This window comes from Artibeus jamaicensis, unplaced genomic scaffold (genome assembly GCF_021234435.1).
Source record: "Artibeus jamaicensis isolate MK-2021 breed Jamaican fruit bat unplaced genomic scaffold, CSHL_Jam_final contig_469, whole genome shotgun sequence".
Taxonomy (NCBI): Eukaryota; Metazoa; Chordata; class Mammalia; order Chiroptera; family Phyllostomidae; genus Artibeus; species Artibeus jamaicensis.
In genome coordinates this window covers 3,000,699-3,020,922 of record NW_026521847.1, presented here as the reverse complement: position 1 = coordinate 3,020,922, position 20,224 = coordinate 3,000,699, and the positions used below count along the sequence as shown (strand labels likewise).

The 20,224-nt window shown below is 51.5% G+C and overlaps 2 protein-coding genes across 2 annotated transcripts in view; one reads left to right on the top strand and one right to left on the bottom strand.

Moving 5' to 3' along the window:
• Nucleotides 1-20,224, bottom strand: part of LIMS2 (LIM zinc finger domain containing 2) — a 104,405-nt gene that overhangs the window by 947 nt on the left and 83,234 nt on the right. The window contains exons 2-3 of the mRNA XM_037125651.2: nt 8,888-8,954; nt 8,531-8,651 (exon numbers count right to left, since the gene is read on the bottom strand). Of these exons, the coding sequence (XP_036981546.2) occupies nt 8,531-8,651; nt 8,888-8,954 (188 nt within the window). The remainder of the gene's footprint in view (nt 1-8,530; nt 8,652-8,887; nt 8,955-20,224) is intronic.
• Nucleotides 4,135-5,747, top strand: GPR17 (G protein-coupled receptor 17). The gene has a single exon (XM_037125648.2). The coding sequence runs from the start codon at nt 4,351-4,353 to the stop codon at nt 5,368-5,370; it is 1,020 nt and encodes a 339-aa protein (XP_036981543.2). The 5' UTR covers nt 4,135-4,350; the 3' UTR covers nt 5,371-5,747.

The window sequence follows — 20,224 nt, the reverse complement described above, 5'->3', positions numbered from 1 at the left end:
CCTGTTACAAGTACCTGCAATGGGTGCAGCTAAAGTGGTCTGGGTGGTACCAGTCATTCCTGAACATGAAGGGCTGCTTCTTAATGACCGTGTGGCACTGCTGACAGATGTACTTGCCCAGGCCCTTGGCCTTCTCAAGGTTGTGGCAAAGGCAACACAGGTGCCTATAAGAGGCAGGTGGGTATTGAGGTAGAGTGCCCACCCTCCCCTTCCTCTCAGACAGCCTGGGCCACCTCCCAGAAGGGATCCCTGACCCACCCTGCTTTTAATGAACATCTGTGAGCCTCAAGAGGCTCAGACAAGGTCCACAGAGCAAGCTGGCCAGTCCTGCAACTCCTCAGACACATTCTCCAAAAGGAGTCTCTGCATAAAGAGAAAGACTGTGAGACCATACACAAGAATGGTGGTATTTGCTGTTTTAGGGTGGTACAGCAAACATGATAGTTTTCTTCTTCCCACTTCTTCTGAGCCCAGGACATTGTGTGGAATAGAATGGAGATTTCACTGACTTTCCCCCAAAAAATTAGTTTTACTTTTCAAATGTCTTTTAACACGAGTAGCCATATAGTAACAATTAGACTTACAACCCTGCCATGTCCAGCGGAGTGGCCACGGAAGACCAGGTTTGGTAGCCCACACAAGCCTTCCTTTGGGGTCTGCCAGACAAAGAGGGGCCAAACACCTACAGGCTCTTTCTGGTGCCAAAGACAAGCAGGGCTGTGTCAGATGGAGGCATCTAAACCCAGGAAATATCATTACAGAGTCTTTTTTGTGTACACCTCAGAGTAATTCCTGATGCTGCTCCCTGCACTGCGCAACAGCTGTGGTCTCTACTGAGAGAAATTAACATGGTTTCTGTGTTTCTGAGTCTCAAAGATGAAAGGAATTTAGATTCTAGGTCCTTGGCAACGATGTGCAAAGGCTCCAGTGCATCACTCCCATTCCCACCTATCCCTGATCTTCAAGTGGGCCTGTGTAGCCAGGCCCACCTCCCCCCGTTTCCAGATTCCCAGTCCACAAGGAGCCTCTCCAGCACTCACCTGATCCCGAACTTGGCCCCTTTACAGGCAGTTCAGGGAGTCCACTGAAGATTACTCTCAGGTCAGGGGTGGTAAGCAGATCCTGGATGGCAGGGCAGCCCACCCAGGGTCCAGCCCTTGACCGCAGGGCCTGCTCCTCATTTGGACCTGGGTTCATGGGCCTAACACTGCTCTCTGCTTTACGGAGCATAACACACCCCAGCCTTGAACACCCTTAAAATGAGTCTTGAGGGCCAGTGGGTAGCAGTGGCCCCTTCACAGGCCTCCCACGCAGAGCCTCCAGACTGAGTGGTCCCAATAGCCACAGACAGCGCCCCATTATATACAGCCTGCAGCTGTGCCCTGTTTAAGATAAAGGCCATGGTTTGTTCCACACACCCCAATGGAGCCTAATTATACCAGGCAGGACACAGGGATCTTACATCAAGAGTCCTGAAAAGGTCCCCTCTCATTCAGCCAGACAAGACTCCTCAGCCTCTCACCCTCCCCACTCACAAGACCCCTCCACTGTCTCCCATGCAAGCTTGGGAGCCTGAGCCCATTGCCATGGCAGCCAACCCCTCCAAGTAACTCCCAGTGGTAGGAAATTGTCCCCTTCTGAAATGTCTTGTTGTGTCTGTCAGCCCCAGCCAGTCCCCCCACCCAGCCTGCACCAACTCTGAAGCTTCAAAGACATACACTCAGCCTCTTTGATGCTCAGGGGCCAAGCTGGGGACTTGGCCGGGAGGGGACTCCTGGGCTGGGACACACTGGAATATTCACAGCACAGTGGCAGCAGAGGCAGCTATAGGAGTGCCCACCACACAAGGGACCCCTTGGGAATGAAGCGGTCTTTCAGAATCAGAGGGGCTGCCACCTCCCCTCCTCTCCTTAAATATCTGGCCTTCTACCACGGCGACACTGAGAGACTACCGCCACGCCTCAGTCTTCTTGCCCCTTCACCTGCACCCAGCTGCAAGAGGTAAGGGCCAGGGCGGGCGGGGGCGGGTAAGGTGTTCAGGGGCTAAGCAGAGGGAACTTAAAGCAGGGCAGGGGGGAGCTGTGCCTGTCCCTGAGATCCCTCTCTGAGAGCATGGTAGAACCTATGTCTGGAAGATACCCCAGTCTGAATCACAGCAGTCCCGCAAGGCAGTGTCCTTGTCTAACCTGCTGGGCTTACAGACAGTTCCTTGCCTCAGACCTGCAGTACAATGAGCTGGTACCCAGGCTTCTCACCACTAGGTTATAGAGCACAGGAAAAATCAGATGAGGAGCCAAGACGGAGAGGTGCCAGGCTGCCTGCCTACCACAGGACTGCCACTGAGGCCTCCTACTATGGCCACATATGCCCTCTCTGTTGCTCCCCTTACCCACAACCATGCCAACCCCAGTTGGCACTGGCCAGGCTGCACTTCATGCACCCTCGGCCTCTCTTCCCTAAGCAGAGGAACCCAGCACAGAGGGGTGCATGCAGGCCAGGCTCATGTGTCTATGGCATGCACAGAGAATGAAATGGGTCTATTTCAGATACTGCCAAAATCAATACGAAAACTCCTAAAATGGGTAAGGGATAGAGAAACCTCAACAAACCAAAAACAAGCATAAAAGCATTTTCAAACCAAGCATTTTAAAAGCATTTTGAGAGCATGCACCCATGCAGCCTTCAGCAGGGGTTTGAGGTCAAGGGTATTGGGTAGAAGGCAGAAAGCCAGGTGCTGGCAGGCCCACCTAAAGCCACAATAGACTATGTGACCTGCATGGTCACACCTTACTTGTGGAGTCCCCAACTCCATGTCCTGGCTGTAGCCTGGGCTTCTCCTCCACTGCTAGAATGCTTCTTTTCTCCTGTGAACAGTCCTTCTTCCACCCCTCATCAGTCCCAACACAGAGGACAGGAGCTCTGGAAGCTGCACTGCAGGTGAGAGAGAGTTCACCAAGCTGAAGCCTGTAAGCGACTCCAGGGCAGGAGCAACAAGGCAGGAGCAGCCCCAGGGCAGGAGAAGCAGGGCCCGTGGCCTCCCTGATCCCTGCTTAGAGGGCTGCCTCCATCCTGCCCTCTCCTAACCACACCTCCCACTCCCAGGCCTAGTGAAGGAGTCCTACCATCTTCTTTTAGGATCTCTTGAGTAGACCAAAAATCAAACCATGAGCATGTTATCCTGTCTGTTGGGGAGGACATCCACCAGAACCAGGGTTCACCAGATGTAAAATGGCTGTTGCCAAGGCCAACAGGGCTCTTAGCTGGCCTCTCTGGTGTGGGTAAAGCAGGCAAGTGAAACCAGGTAGACAGGTGTCCTCCAGGCCCCAGCCTTTCTGGGGCTGCAGATCTAGAAAACCCTGGCCAGTCTTTTCCTTTGGGTGAAATAGCTTTATCTCTCTTAGGAAAGAATCTGTTCCAGGCTTTTAAATTACTCTGAGTAGTAAAACAAATCCTGCTGGCCTGAGGCCTGAGTGCGAGTCTTTCTCTACCCATTAGGGCATCCAAAACAGAGTTTTTGGGCTGAGTCCAAGAAAGCTCGAGAGACCTTGGGATCTGCACCTGTATGGCCTTTGGGTGCCAGCAGACAGAGAAGGCCTCTGACCTGGGACACAGCCCATATCTGCATTTCTAGTGAGGCCTCCTCCATGGCAGGTGCCAGGGAGCTGTGGTCAGGGCTGGCAGCAGGGAAGGTGAAAGCAGCTATGCTCGTCAAGGCCACTGAAGCAGGTGGGTCAGGGAGGGTCCTGGGACCTTGGGTGAACAGAATTCACCTTGCAAAGCCAAGACTACAGAGGAGCTGGCAGGGGTCCACACACTAGTCTTTTGCCCATTAAAGGTGGGGCTCAGGTATCACCCCTGCCACCCTGCCACACACATAGTACAGCTGAGGATCAGGACAGAAAATATGGGACCCCTTCCTCCACTCTCCCACTCCCATAGCCTCAGACAGACAGGGTTCACCCCCTACTTTCCTCGTGGTGTTGACTGTTGCCCTGGGTCTGAGACAATGGACTCTGGGATATGGGCCAGGCAAAGGCTTTGGAAAACTCAGCAGGGCACAGCCTCCCAGAGAAGTTAGCCCAGCAACAGCCTGGCAAGCTCCAAGCCCTGGGTCTGTTTGTGGGGTTTGGTGAAGCTGAGAAAGCCTGTGACACAGAATGACTCAGGAGATGCTCCCATTGCCTCTCAGGAAATGCTGAGCATGAGACAGCATGGCTCTTGTGGTTAGGGACTGGCAGGTTCTGTGGCATCCCAATATTCTTTCTGAGGATTCCAGAGAGGGTAGTGCTTGACTGGGGTCTGTCCACTTTCCTTCCAGGCTCATCCCTAGGCTCTGCCTCCAGTTGAAGCATGAATGGCCTTGAGACAGCCTCTCCAGGTCTGATGGCCAACTCTTCCCTGGGCACTGCAGACCAGTGTGGCCAGGAGACATGGCTGCAGAATGTCTTCTTTGCCTCTTTCTACCTCCTGAGTTTTCTCCTGGCTTTTGTCGGCAATGCCCTGGCCCTGTGGCTTTTCATCCAGGACCGCAGACCAGGCACCCCTGCAAATGTATTCCTGATGCACCTGGCTATGGCAGACCTGTCCTGTGTGCTGGTCCTGCCCATGCGCTTTGTCTACCACTTCGCAGGGAACCACTGGCCATTTGGGGAAATCCCGTGCCGCCTTACCGGCTTCCTCTTCTATCTCAACATGTATGCCAGCATCTATTTCCTCACCTGCATCAGTGCTGACCGCTTCCTGGCCATTGTGCACCCTGTCAAGTCCCTCAAACTCCGTAGGCCTCTCTATGCACACCTGGCCTGTGCCTTCCTCTGGGTGGTGGTGGCCATGGCCATGGCCCCACTGTTGGTGAGCCCACAAACCGTGCAGACCAACCACACAGTCATCTGCCTGCAGCTCTACCGGGAGAAGGCCTCATACCATGCACTCATGTCCTTAGCTGTGGCTTTCACCTTCCCATTTGTCACCACTGTTACCTGCTACCTGCTGATCATCCGCAGCCTGCAGCAGGGGCCCCGTGTAGAGAAGCGCCTTAGGAACAAAGCAGTCCGCATGATTGCCATGGTGCTGACCATCTTCCTGGTCTGCTTCGTGCCTTACCATGTCCATCGCTTTGTCTACGTGCTGCACTTCCACAGCAGTGGTGCCTCATGCACTGCCCAGCATGCCCTGGCCCTGGGGAACCGGATCACTTCCTGCCTTACCAGCCTCAATGGGGCACTCGATCCCATCATATACTTTTTTGTGGCTGAGAAGTTTCGAAACACCCTGTGTAACCTGCTCAGTGGCAAAAGGCTCTCAGGCCCACCTCCCAGCTTTGAAGGGAAAACCAATGAGAGCTCCCTGAGTGCCAGGTCAGAGCTGTGAGTTCCAGCCACCACCTGAACCTGCTGCAGACTGTCTCAGGACAACTCCCTTAGGGTTTTGAGGTTTCTCCCAGACTCACAAAGAAGAAGCCCATTTCTCCCAGGCCACACTCTGAAAAAAGAAACTGAAATCTCAGTGAATTACTGCCACTCCTTCCAAGGTCAGAATTCATTACCTAGTGTCCAGTTCTGACTGATCTGATGCACAAACCCCTAAAGAGGAGAACTGTGTGAATCAACTGCCCCCTCTGCAGACTGTGTTGGCCCAGCTTGCTTATAGCTATTAGGTAATTAGTGACTTTGCCCTGTAGTAAGACAGGCGAGGAGGCCAGAGGAATAACTCCTGAGCGATGAGTGTTTTTATTTCCTGACTGCTGCTCAGCCTCCTTTCCATTAGGGAAACACACAGCAACAAAATTCTGAGTAAAGAACCCAGAAGGTGGTTGCAGTTGTCCCATGAGAAGAAGCAGGAATCCTGTGAGGGGTAGGAGGCATGTCCAAATATTTCCTGTGACATGCAAGGTGCTTTGAGGTTGCTTTGTGGCACCTTTGCCAGATGACCCCTGAGTTTAGGGGCCACAAATGATGAATTATAGCTGAAAACTGTAAGTAGATTTCAGGCTGGTCACTAGGTGACATCCAGCAACCATGGTTCAGGGGGAACATCACTTCTTGATGCCTCCTGCTGTAAACCTACAGAGACCTGCCAGTGGCCTGACAATCCCCAGAGCTTCTCAGCAGGTGCCCAGTCCTGGTCACACATACAGCATGAGTGGACAACCAGGCTCCATCACTGCCTGAGAATACCTTGGGCAGGGAACTGGGTCTTGGTGTGTGAATCTGCCTCCAGTAACCCAGACCCAGTAGGGGTGTCCTTTACCATACTCCCTCCCAAGAGGCCTCTACTTGCCTGGACTGGCCAAGCTGTGATCTATTTCACTTCACAGGGTGGCATGCATTACCTTAACGGGTCCTTTTTTGTATGCACTTGATTATAGTGATCATAAACATAACTGTAGCCCTGGATGGTGTGACTCAGTGGATTGAGCATAGGCCTGTGAACCAAAGGGTCACTGGTTCGATTCCCAGTCAGGGCACATGCCTGGGTTGCAGACCAGGTCCCAGCACGGGGCGCGTGAGAGGCAACCGCACATTGATGTTTCTCTCTCTCTCTCTTTCTCTTTCCCTTCCCCTCTCTCTGAAAATGAATAAGTAAAATCTTTAAAAAAAAATAATTGTACTTTAGATTCTGAAGGTTATTGTGATTGGTTAACAACACCCTTCCCCAAACTTCTTCCTTCAATCCAACAATGGCAAAACAGAGGCTAAGAGAGGAGGAACAGGCAGCACATGCTCTTGACTGTGGTTTTGACACCCCACGGTGTGCCTACCCCACATAGACCCCAAGGTGCTGCACTGTGGTCTTCAGAGGGCTAGCCCAGGTTTGAGGGTCCAAGCAAGGGCCCTGCTCCCATTCATTACAGCAAAACTTTACTTTTGTACCATGTCTTAAATTTCCTGAGCATTCTTAGCCTCTTCCAGATTTTCCCAACAAGGCAGTACAGGACTTGCACAGGCATGCACCTGGCAGGTGGACCTGCCCACTGATCAGCACAGGAACCCCAAGGAGCTGCCTGCCCACCATGCCTCTCAAATGAACTAAAGCTACTGCTAAGTACCCTGTAGAGAACCCTGCAAAGTAGCCTACAGATACCCAGATGGACACAGGGCAGTATGGGGCAAGCAAGAGTCAAGATTACTATAGTAGCATCAGGAAGGAGTGAGGGGTGCTATGTCAGAATAGACATGGTGACGAGTGCCCAGGTAGGAGAGTGTAAGAAGCAGCAGACAGCTAGCGTATTGATCGCAAAGTAGCTGCAGCTCTTCCCTGAGACTTGGTGGTCAGTGAAGGAGAGGCTCAGAGTCATTTGGGACCCACTGCATTTAGGATGCCTGCTGGATGGACACCAGTGGAGATGTCATGAGGTCAGCTGAGTGTCCCACCGGAGAGGTCTTGGGTAGAAGTGTACATCTGAATTATTCAACACATACATGCCATTTAGGGCTCTGGGAGGGTGGGTGGACATGAGGGCCAAGTGCAGAGCCCAAAATAACCCAACATGGAGGCATGGAGGAAGGTAAACCAGAGGAGGAGACAGGCAAGAGAACACAGGGGCCTGGGCTTCGAGAGAGGAAGCATTTAAGCAAGAAAGAGGGTAATTATAGTGAAAACCACTGAGAGGCTGGCAGCGATCTCTGGGCCTGTCAATGTGGAGGCCATGGGGACCCCAACTAGGCAGTGGGGAGGAGCAGATGAGAGGAGCCAGCATGTGTGCTGGGGAGTTCTGCAGAGAATTGAGAATCATGTAGGAGGAACTCAGAGGGCATTTTGGCCCATGGAAACTACCCAGCCTGTTCCTTTAGAAAAGGAGAAAGAGAGCTACTCAAGCCTCAAGCCCTCTCAAAAAGGTGCAGGGTGAGCAGTGCTTTGGGAAAGTGCAGAGACACAAGCAGGCTATGGGCAGCACAGATGCTGGGCAGCAAGGGTGCCCCAAGAGGCTGTCCCCTCAGGCAGGTGGGAGGGGAGGTCATCAGCCTGGGGCAGGGAGCAGGGGTGGGCAGTGGAGACAGTGGTAAGAGGAGGGGAGAAGTAAAAGTAGTAACTCTTCCCAGAGGATGGAGCTTAAGCACTGAGCATCAATGAGATTGACAGCCCTGAATTTAAGAATGAATTTGGAACCCCCTCCCTGAGCTTTCTCTCCAGAAGCATCCAGCCATGGGTGCAGGTGGGAGGCAGATGGCTAGTGTCAGCAGAGTGGGGTGGCCAGGAGGTAGTAATCTGATTCAAAGCTCATTAGACTGGAAGCACAGGTCTAATGGCTCCTACTCTGGCCACCTTCCTCCTTGCTGTATGCAATAAGCCTGCTCCTGGGAACATCCCCAAGCCTGAGGTGGACCCAGATTCTTTACCCCTCACTCTCTCCAGCCCCAGTTTTCACCTGTCAGCTGGGCCCTCCTACCTGCCTGGCAGGGACATGGTAAGCCAGGCAGCCACACTGGCACAGGCCACAGTACCTGGAACGAGCCTGGTGCTCAGTGCATGGTGCCTGTGATGAGAGACCCTCCTTCCTGTCCATCTCACCTGGGCAGGCCCATCTCACCTGCCTGCATTCTTCACAAAGCCCAGGTCAGCCAGCTCCACATCACACAGCTCACAGCAGAAGCATCCCAGGTGCCAGTTGCTGTTCATGGCCTTGATGACATAGCTAATGATGAATTTACCTAAAAGAGAGAGGTCCCTGCTTGCCAAGGCAGGACACATAGCCCTACCCCCAAGCCCTGTCCACACTGGTGCTTTACCTGGTCCAGGAACTCCTCCCAGAGCTTGGGAAAATAATGTCTATAGAGGCCTGAAGGCCAGTGCTCAGGGAGACATGGCATCCGGGGAAGAGCTACCCATGATCCTGCCCATCAACTTCCCAAGCCACCCAGAGGCATGTGCTGTCCCAAGCACTTACCACATGATCCACAGCACGGAGCAAATAGCATTTGGAAGTCATGTTCACAGTACTTCGGGCCTTCAAACTGCAGATGGGGCCAGCACAGAAAGGACAAACCAACCAGCCATCATTCTCTGAGCTGACATCATTCTCTGGTCTTTGTCAGATCAGGGCCTGCCCTTAGGCTAAACAAGCAACCCACTTCATACAACTGTTACTCTGCAGGGAGGGGAGGAAGCACCCAACCCTCCCTCCAGAGAAGGCTTCCTAAAGGAAGTGATAAATACTGGAAAGCAGGTGTAGAGTACTGAGAGGAGGCCATGGCAGAGACAGGGAGCAGCAGGTAACCTGAAGATAGAGAGAATGGCTGGTCTACTCGACAAAGGAGAGTGCACAATGAGAGGCCTTATTAAAGTGGGCAGCTCAGCAAGGCCAGCCCTCAAAAGCCATGCTGTTTGCTGAAGATATTGGCCCTGTCAGTCCTAGGGGCCTGCTGAGGGCTGTGGGAGGGAGCATAGCCTATTCCCTAGAGGAATAGGGTCAATTTGGAATTGTAGGTGTCACTTTTCCCCATTCCTTGAGTCTTCTCTGTGTGAAAAGTCCATTTCCCCAAAGGCCACAAAAGATCCAGGAAAAGCAAACAGAAAGAGGACATGGGAAGGGGGGTCCCTGAGGGAGAGCCCCAAGTCCTGAGGCTAGCAGGTGCCAGAGTGGACACCATCTGTCTGGCAATGAGTATCCTTGCCCTGGCCCCAACAGTAGCCAAAGCCTGCCTCTGCTTTCTTCTCTCTCCCTTGACAATTTTACTTGGTCTTTCCATTCTCTGAAACGAGCATCTTATTAGGCTGCAGCTGGGTATAGCCCTATCCAGTGATTTGTAGGGGCAGAAAGGGCACAAATTCATTCAGCAAGCACTATTTCCTGAGCACCTACTGTGTGTCAGGCTTTGTTCCAGGCACATGGCCACCATTTCCAGAGGTTTGCCCACCCCTCCCTCAGCCTGTACAGTTGGCCAGCATTTCCCACGAAGAATAGCTGCTCTTACTCCACCATCCACCAGCCTTTGAAATCTATCCAGCATCTTCCACTGGTAACCACCCCACCACAACCAGCAGAAGTATGATGCTGTTTAAGGACCAACTATGGTTGGAGGGCAGGTGCTGGCCTGCAGTGTTTGCCTGTTCCTGTGGTGCACATCTTCCCACTGTAGCCGTGGCATGGGCACAGAGCTGAGAAAAGACGTGCAGTGCTACACCACCACGGCACAGCACAACCACCACACATGTGTGTAGGAATAACTTCAAAGGCATAGATGATAGTAAAATGTAACAAAATAATTAGGAAGGAGTGGGTTTTGAGTTTCATTATCATTGTTTTTAATAAAACTTTATCTCATTGTACACTTTATATAATTTAATTTCTAATAATGCTGTGTTTAACAACCATCTTGCAAGATCATTGAATGTGCCCAGTGCAGTCCTCTTCACTTTCATTTCGATTATTGCAATAAGCCAGCTGCTGATCCAACTCGTACCCCTAGCTACTGTCCCTGCACCCTTCCAGTGTCTCCTCAGCATAGCAACCAGAGTGGTCCTTTCCCAAAGTCAGACCATGGGAGGGGCAGGAACCATTGCTGGTATGGAGCAGACTTCTTCGCTCCATACCAGCAATGGTTCCTGCCCCTCCCATGGTAAAATCCTAAGATGCTACAAAAGCCAAAACCTGCCTTCCTGTGCTCATCCCTCTACTCCCTTTCCTTTGCTTCCCTCATGCCAACCTGCCACTGCTCTTCACACACCTTGCACACTCCAACCTCAGGCCCTTATCACTTGCTGTGTCCTGCTAAGTGCTCTTTGTGTGGCTGTGTACATGGCTTCCTGCCCTCCTTCAGGACTGCTCAAACATTTTTCCTGACCACCCACCCTCCCTCCCTACTCAAAATACCTTACAACCACAACACTTAGCACCATCTGATAGACATTAAACTACTCAATGTACTGTCTGATTCCAAGGAAGGGTAAGTGCATATGGCAGGGTGTTTGCATCCCAGGGCCTCCCAGAATCTGCCCAGAGGATGTTGGAGGAAGGGTGACTTTCCTTCAGCACCCACAGCCACCAGGGAAGCATTGTTCACATCTCACAGGTGAGGAATAGATTCACAAGGTATGGCAAGCAAGTTTCTGTGCTTGTAGAAGCACAGCTTCACTCAAGGCCTGGCATGACTGCCCCATCTGTCACTGGTCAGGACCCCAGCCAGGCACATTGCACAGGGCTGACTTGTGCTGGAGGCACCGTGCACAGGGCAGACTGGAGGGCAGACTTGGAGCTGGGTCAGGGGCTGGGGCTCTGAGAAGGCAGCTGACTGAGGTCCTGGGAGCATCCTCACCTCATAGAGGAGCCCCTTGGGGAAGGGCTGGAAGCAGTGGCCACACACAAAGCAGTGTTCATGGTAAAGCTCTCCATTGCTGTTGACAATCCTCTCGGCAGGAGTGAAGCATACCTGGTGGGGTGGTGCTGACATACTGCATTGGCTAAGGCAATGGACATGTTGCTGAGGACAGAATGAATGGAAAAGTCAGGACTGGGGATGAGCAAAGACCATCAGGCCTGGAGGGTGCAATCATGGGCATGCACACTCCTTTAAAAAAATTAAGTTTTTGAGACTTCTGCCAAGATGGAGGCAGAGGTGGATGTGCCGTGCCTTCTCACACAACCAAGTTTAGAGACAACTAAATATTAGCTACAGAAATCACAGCCAGAACACAGAAAATTGAACTTTTCGGAAGTCCATTAACAACAAATTCTTCAGCCTGACCGGTAAGGAGCGAAACCAGAGGCTGGTGAAGCGCAGTTGCACAGGAGGACTCGGTCAGATGGACTCAGGCGCAGAATCCAGATGTGTGGAATCCAGGCACAGGGTTGGACTGAGCGAGCGACCGCGGAGGAGACAGCGGGGGAGCGGGGCTGCGTGTTGACTGTGGTCGCACATTTGTGCGCGGGTGGACAGGTGAGGCAGTGGGCGGTTGGACCGGGCCGGTGGGTCCCCTCGGCAAGCGGCAGTGGAGGGCACCGTCATTTCCCTGCTCTGACCCCACCTCCACATACAGCGTCATAACCTAGCGACTCTGAGTGGCCCGGCCCAGGTGAACCACCTAAGGCGCTGCTCCTCACCCAGCTGTGAGAAACAGCAGAGGGGGTCGCCATTTCCCCGCTCTGACCACTCCCCCACATACAGCATCACAACCCAGCGACCTGGGAGTCCAAGGCACCGCTTCTCACACTTAAAGGGCCAGAACAGACCAAAAATGGTGCAAGAAGATCTCAAAGCCCCAGAACCTATAGATCTAAGCGATGAAGAAATAGCAAAACTCTCAGACGCACAGTTTAAAACACTGGTGATCAGGATCCTCACAGAACTGGTTGATTATACTGACAAATTAGACAAATATATGAAGGCGAAACTAATTGAAATGAATAGAATTGCACAGGACAGCAATAGCAATGAAAAGGAAACTGGGACTCAAATCAATGGAGTGGACCAGAAGAAAGCAAATAATGGCCAAACAGAAAAGAATCAAGAAGCAAGAATTCAAAGAAATGAGGAGAGTCTTAGGAACCTCCAGGACATCTTTAAATGCTCCAACATCCGAATTATAGGGGTACCAGAAGGGGGAAAGGAACAGCCACCAGTGGAAAACTTATTTGAACAAATAATAAAGGAGAATTTCCCCAATCTGGCAAAGGAAATAGACTTCCAGGAAATCCAGGAAGCTCAGAGAGTCCCAAAGAAGGTGCACCCAAGAAGGAACACACCAAGACACATCATCATTACATTAGCCAAGATTAAAATGAAGGAGAGAGTCCTAGAAGCAGCAAGAGCTAAGGGGACAGTCACCTACAAAGAAGTCCCCATCAGACTGTCAGTGGATTTCTCAAAAGAGACCTTACAGGCAAGAAGGGGCTGGAAAGAGGTATTCCAAGTCATGAAATCCAAAGACCTACAACCAAGATTGCTCTATTCAGCAAAACTTTCATTTAGAATGGAAGGACAGATAAAGTGCTTCTCAGATAAGATCAAATTCAAGGAGTTCATCATCACCAAGCCCTTATTATATGAAATGTTAAAGGGACTTACCTAAGAAAAAGAAGTTAAAAAAACATGAACTGTGAAAGGACAACAAACTCACAGTTATTAACAACCACACCTAAAACGAAAGCAAACTAAAAGGACAGCTAGATCAGGAGTGGAAACATAGAAATGAAGATCTCAAGGAGGGTTAGCAACAGGAGAGTGGGAGGAGGAGAAGGGGGAGAAGGTACAGAAAATAAGTAGCATAGACAGTAGATAGAAAATAGAAGGGGGGCAAGAATAGCATGGGAAATATAGAATCTAAAGGACTTGAGACACATGGTCATAAACTAAAGGGGGGTAATGGTGGGGATGGGGGGATAGGGTGGAGGGGAATGAAAGGGGAATAGAACAACTGTAACAGCATAATCAATAAAAAAATTTTTTTTTAAAAAATAAGTTTTTTTGGTAAGGAAAACCTCTTTCCTCACCCAATGACATTCTTGGCACTGTGGTAACTCAGAGATGCATGGTCAGGGCCAAGCTGCTAGCACTGGCTTGGATCACCCTTCATGGCCACCCACACATACTCATAGCTCTGTGGGCTGTGGAAATGCTCAGTAGCAGTGCACACCAGGGGTCACAGCATGTACTCATGGAACACAATCCTGCAAAGCTAAGATGGCATCTCCATTTCACAGGTGGAGAAAGCGAGTGTCCTTCCTAAGGGCCACAGTGGTGGAGGCAGAGCCCCCTACCTCTGAAACCCCTCTTTCTGTCACATCCTGCTGCCTAAGTGCAGCTCCTGGAGGATCAGACACAGGCGGCAACAATCAGGTGCACACTGGTCAAAGCAGTCAGGGTTGTGCAGTCTGGGCTGCCCCTCCGTCTCTGCGTCCAGACTCCCAGCTGTGGGAAAACCATAATCATGGCTGCCGTGATGTTGGTTAGATGAGACACATGGAGGTACTTGACTAGGCACCTGGACCACAGTAAGCCTCCACGAAGGACAGTGCTGTGGTTGTCAATGTCACTGACTCAGATCCCCTGCTGCTCAGTCCTTATCACACTAGGACATCTCTTGGGTGACAATGGCCACCTCAGCTCCCTCTTGAGCTTCCTGTCACCCTTTCTCAAGGAATCAGAGGGTGTCTCAGGTATAAAACAGGTACAGGTGAGATGCTCTGTATTCATACCCTCATTTAATCTTCAAGGTAACCTTGCCTTCCAAGTGAGACCTTAGGCTCAGAGAGGTTAAATAATTTGCCCAAACTTGCACAGCAGATGACATAATCCAGATTTGCACTCAGGTTGGTCAGACTTCAACAGCTTTTTCCCCTGTACCATGAGTTAGTGTCAAATCATCTGCTCCCCCCAAAAAACATGGAATCACCCTCCCATGGAGAAGGTAAAAGTGTGAGTCTTTGGGACAGAAGCAGGGTTGAAAGCAAACCTCTCATCTGTAGTGGGTAACTGCTATCCCTGGTGGAAGTGAGGGGCTTCCTTCCAGTAAAAGTACAATCCAAGCTGAACTACAGGGTAAGTGACCATGCTGAGCCATGCCTGTGCTAACTTTAGCCCGGAGGTCCTGAGGCATGGCCAGGAGGAGTCGTGCTGGACTTGATAGCCTCTATAACCTTCTAATGCCCTGGTGCCCATACCTTCTCCTACAAGTGTAGCAAATAGGCTTTGTCCAAGAGTCAACTCTGATAGATTGGTGGTGTTGCATGGAAAACTAGGCAAAGAAAAATGGTCCAGCTCACTGAGTCAAACAGTGTCGTGTTTAAGAATATCTTTCCAGCCTGTTCTAGCTCCCAGGATATTAAACCCCATCCCTCTCTGCATAGGGTCATGAGGAGAATTCTTGAGTGAGTATACCCCCAGGAAGAGGGGCCTAGGAGGCGGGAGTGGGCTCTGCCTCCTAGGGATCTACACGTAGGATGTGGACAGTAAGTCTCACAGAGGGTTGCTGCCACATGGACAAAGACCAGAGGCTGGGATAGGGCTTTCAGGCAGGACTTCCTCTCTGCTCTACTTAGGGAACCCATATGGCAGGGGCAGGGTAGGAGCACTCTTCAGTAAGACTTGTCAGATACACTGGACTTCAGCTGGCTCAGTCCATCCATATTTAGGCTGCAAGAACAAGGAAGAAGGATGGCAGCAGAAGGAGTTGGGCAGAACCCAAGATGAAAGGGAAACTGGCAGTGAACAGCTGCCCACCCTGCTCCCACCCTGTCCTCCTCAGCTTTTCTGCTGGTCCCCACAGAATGACAGGACAGAGGACTGACTGCCTGAGCCACTGCATAGAGCACAGCTGGGTTTTGTCAGCACAGGCATGGTTTCCTGCCCTAAGAACACTGTGAACCTGGCCTTTTCCTCCCAAGGCCCATACCCAAGGTGGCAGGGAGGAAGTTCCAAAGCCTGGCTGTAAACAAGACCTTGAAGGTCTTGGAAAAGTCGTAAATCAACAGGAAATCCTGTGACTGTAGGCCTGTAATTCCCCACTCAAATGAAGCTGAACCAAGGATTCAAGTCTAGCCACAAGCTCTTTTTTTTTTTTTTTAACGATTTTATTTATTCATCTTTAGAGGGGGAAGGGAAGAGAAGGAAAGGAGAGAGGGAGAGAAACATCAATGTATGGTTGCCTCTTGTGCATTCTCTGCTGGGAACTGGCCAGCAACCCAGGCATGTGCCATGACTGGGAATTGAACCACAGTCTCTTAGTTCATAGGCCCACACTCAATCCACTGAGCTACACCATCCAAGGTACCACATGCTTTTGGATTGCTCCTTAACCCAGACTAGGCTCTAAGCACAACATACATACCTTCCATCTGCGCCTGCAGAGCCCCCATCTCTGCCGCAGGGCTGATGACCTGTGTCTTCATGGAGTCACCACACCCCTTTAACTGGTGTGTGTCCAGTTCCCTGGCTGGGTCCCTGGGCATCTCAGGTCACAATGTTGCTGTCTGTCACTACATACCTCATACAAGCCCTGAAGAGGCAGGTAGGGTAGGTGGGTAACCACCTAACCTTGAGCCAACGGACTGCCCCTGCCTAAGTCTCAGGCAGTAGCACCCTAACGGTACTCCTGTGGCTGCTTCCCCATGCCACCCTGCTCAGGAACAGACAACACTCAAACCCACTGGCCAAAAACAGAGGGATGGACAGATGTGCCCAACAACCGAAACAGCACTGGCAGGGCTAATGCCAGCTGCCTCCTGTTGGGAGGCTCTGGACTCAGTCCTATAGTTCAAATCCTAGTAGCCCCAGCCGCCTGCTGTGGGACCTGGAAAAAGGTACCAGCTTCTCTGGCCCTCATTTCTGTAGTTGCAAAGAGGTACACCAGAGTAACAGTAACTGCCTCATAGGATAAAGTGAGAAATTTATGGCATAGAGTGTGTGGAGCACAGAGCCCAGCAGGCTAAGTGCTGGACAGAGAGAGTTATTGTTTTCAGCATCTCTGAGAGACTTCTAGAGTCCCTCCATCCCCACCCAGCCTGCTTCCCTGAAAGAGGGCAAATGGGACATTCCAGGCCCACCTTCATACATTTCAGCCAAGAACAAGCAGCACAAAGTCCCAGTTATGCCCCTTGGAGATGCACCTGCCCCTTGGAGATGGCACCTGCTCCAGCTGAACAATGCACAAGCTGCCAGGGGCACAACCAGCTGCCTGGGGCCAAACCCCAGAGTTGGGAGAGAGCATCCCATTCTGTACCTCTTCTCCAACCTTCCCCAGAAACTCAAAAGACTCTCAATGGTGACAGCAAACACAAGCCAATTTGTGGGCTTGTGCAAGATGTCACGGACTTGATAAGATGTCACTGAGCTTTACAATAATTTTTAGCCTGGAGTGTGGGGAGCTCTGTTTGTATTAGGTCCTTGTGATGGGAGACTACTGGTTCCAGCTAAGGAAACTGAAGCACAGAGAAAGCCAGTAGCCTACTAAGGGTCATACAAGATTGGATCCATGTTCCTTCCTGTCCCCACAGCTCCTGATGGTATCATACTGGCATGGATGGCCATTCAAGAATCTGGTGTTTTTTTTTTTTTTTTTTTTTTTTTTTTCAATAATCCCAGGCCTTTCCCCACTCCAGCTTATACACACCTGAACCTAGAAAGACAGTGTTAGGACTTGGGAACAAGCAGCAGCCAGTCACAAGGGTCTGTTCACACTCAAGGATGGGTCAGTGTTACTGAGGCCACGTCAGCCTGGGCAACAGTCAGTCCTCCATGGACAGGCAGCTGAGGCTGCAGTCCTGGCTCCAATGCTCCCTGGCTATGTGGCCCAAAGCACAGTCTTCTCTGAACCTGGGCTTTATCACTTGTGAGATGGGCCAGCAATAGCTCCCTGCAGGGTTGTTGAGAAGGTAAAGTGAGGTAGCACCTGCAGACATAGCCCATAACTGTTCAGTAACTGGCAGTCCACTGTCTTCCTTCCCTCTTTCACACAGCACAGCACATCTTTACTGAGCCATTGCCATGTGCCAGGCACCATTCTGGGTGTGGGGATAGTGGGGGTTCCACTCAGCACCACCCTCCAAACTGCAGTGGCAGCTGCCCCAGCACTGCCTTGGTCCTCCTTCCCACTCTTCTTCCTGAAGCCCTGGGAGGCTGGTGGTGGGGTCACTTAGCTGCCTGCAGTGACCAGGAATTCACACACAGTCAGCTCCACTCCCATGCTAGAAAATCAGCATGCTGCCCTGGATGGTGTGGCTCAGTGGATTGAGTGCCTGCCTGTGAACCAAAGGGTCGCTGGTTCAATTCCCAGTCAGAGCACATGCCTGGGTTGTGGGCCAGGTCCCCAGTAGGGGGATGCATGAGAAACAACCACACATTGATGTTTCCTTCCCTCTTTCTCCCTTCCTTTCCCTCCCTCTAAAAATAAATCTTTTCTTTTTAATTAGCATGCCACCTTTTGCTGCTACACACAAAGCACTTATATTATCAGAAATAATGTTCCATATTTGTACAGATCCTTCAGAAATTACAGAGCTTTTCCTGAAGCTCTAGCACTCCAGTCCGTGTACTTTTAAGTAGGTGCACTTTAAACACCTCACTCTGACAACAGAGAGCTGGGGGAATAAGAAGTTCACAGGAAAATAAAGTTGAGTGAAATATAAACACAGATGCATGCAACATGAGCTCTCCTGAAGCTGGCTCTCACCATCACCCATGCACCTTTCATGCCTCTCAGCCATGTGCACTCTGCACTGCACACTTACTCTCCAACATCATGCCTGGCCTTCAGTACCCTGCTAGGGCTGAAGGCCCACTCTTCACACCAGGGCTCACTCCATAGATGCCCAGAGTGCTCAGAGGTCGAAAGTGAGAGTTCCTATCCACTCAGATGAGTTACCTGACCTACTGAGCCTCAGGTTTCCCACCTGTGCCATGGACTTGTTCAATCCCATCCAGGTCCTTGCTGAGCCTGCAATGCTGGGTACACATGCAGGCCCACTAACAGTTAACCCACAGTGCTGCTTGGCAGTCTTTGCTCCCATGCCCTCCCTCTTGCTCCATTCTCAGTCCCAGAAAACTTGGAGGGCTCAGTCCATATCACCCCTGGGAAGGGCCCCATGCTGTGCACACACATGAGCACAAAGCAGGCCATACTTGCACTGGATACCATTAGTCCCTGGACTGCTTTTCTTCCTTAGGTCCTCTGGGTTCCCCACTTCTATGACTGTAGCTCTCTGTCCCCTCCCTGACTCCCCCTCCTCCCAACTTCAATGTCCTCTCCCATAGTTCCTCCCACACCTCCTCTGCTGGACGACCCACCTATCACTTTGATGCAGATGAACCCCAGTGCTGCTTGGCAGTCTCTGCTCCCCTGCTCTCCCTTCTTGTTCTCCCCCACCTTCTACTGGATGGTTCCACCCAGATGGCCCCTGGGGTACTGCAAATTCCACATATCCAAAAGGACATGACCCCCCAGACCTGACCCTCATGCTGGGGACTCCATCACCTTCCATATGCCCCTCACACCCTCCCCAGCCTGGGTTAACTCATCCTTATGGATGCCCTGAGGTCCACCCTGAACCCCAGAGGCTTCTCTTCCATCCCAAGAGGAGTCTTTCATCATTTGTCTACATTGGCATTTCTTCATGGATAAGGCAATTCAGGCCTCGGAGTCAGTCCAACTTGGGTTCAAATCACAGCTTAGCCAGCAGGTTGACCACTCATTTTGCTCATCTATAAAGTGGGAATAAAATGACCCCAGTCTCAAAGCCATAATGGGGGTTACACAGGATAACTAATCCTGAACACCCCATCCTCAACACCCTGCCCAAGAATGTTGATCACAATTGATATCAAACCCAACTGGATGAGGTTGTACCCTCCCCGAGCCTTGTCACTAACCCAGGCGTGGTTCTCTGGCCCTGGCACTTGGTCCCTGGGCTTTGGAAGGGCCCAGCAGGGTGTCTGAGGAAGGGTCCAAAGCTGAGCTGCAGTTTTTGGGATTGGGATTCTCCAGCCTGTGCCCTGCCCCTGCCCCTGCCCCTGCCACCTACCAAGTGTGACTGGTGGTGGGCTCTGGCCATGCTGGTGCCACTGGTACAACCCTGAGGCAGTGAGGCCTGGCAGCCATGGCAGCTTCTCCTGGCAGCAGACCAGCCACTCAGACAAATAGACCTTAAACCCTCAACCTGGGAATGCAGATATGGTGGGGGAAACCATAAGAGAACTGCTGGAGTGCAAAGCTGCCTCCCCACTGCTCCACCAATGACTCCAGACTCATGCCACACACTGCAATCTTCAAACGGCGAGTCAACTACAAATAGAAAGGATGCTGTTCCCACCCAGGGGCATCACAGTGAAAGCTGAGGCTGGCAGAATTGGGTCCAGACTGGGGAGGGAACTTACCGGGAAGGTCCCAAACAGCACTAAGGGGAGATCCAAAAGGACAGAGCAGGATGCCTGCAGGTCCCAGGCTGCCTGAGGCCCCTGAACATGCTGAGGGTGGCCATAGTACTGACTGGCCCTTGCGGCTGGAAATCCTATAAGCAGTGAAGAAGTTGAGGTGGTGCCCATGTTCTGCTTCCTTTCCTGACAGTCTGTGCCAAAAAGAGCACCCAGAAGACCCAGACCAAGGCAGCCCTCCTACAGAATCCTGCCCTCAAGTAGCCAAGCACCCTAAAGAGGTTCGTGCTGTCAAATTCAGACTACAGGCAATCCTCCAGCTTGCCAGAGAAAGTAGAAGCAGCAGGATCTGATGGAAGACTGCAGGAAAGCATCATTTCTATGCATTTTTCCCTAAAAAGATCATCAGGGTTGCTATAATC

Bases quoted from the DNA above. Each gene is read 5' to 3' on its own strand.
- GPR17 (XM_037125648.2), top strand. From the start codon at position 4,351: ATGAATGGCCTTGAGACAGCCTCTCCAGGTCTGATGGCCAACTCTTCC.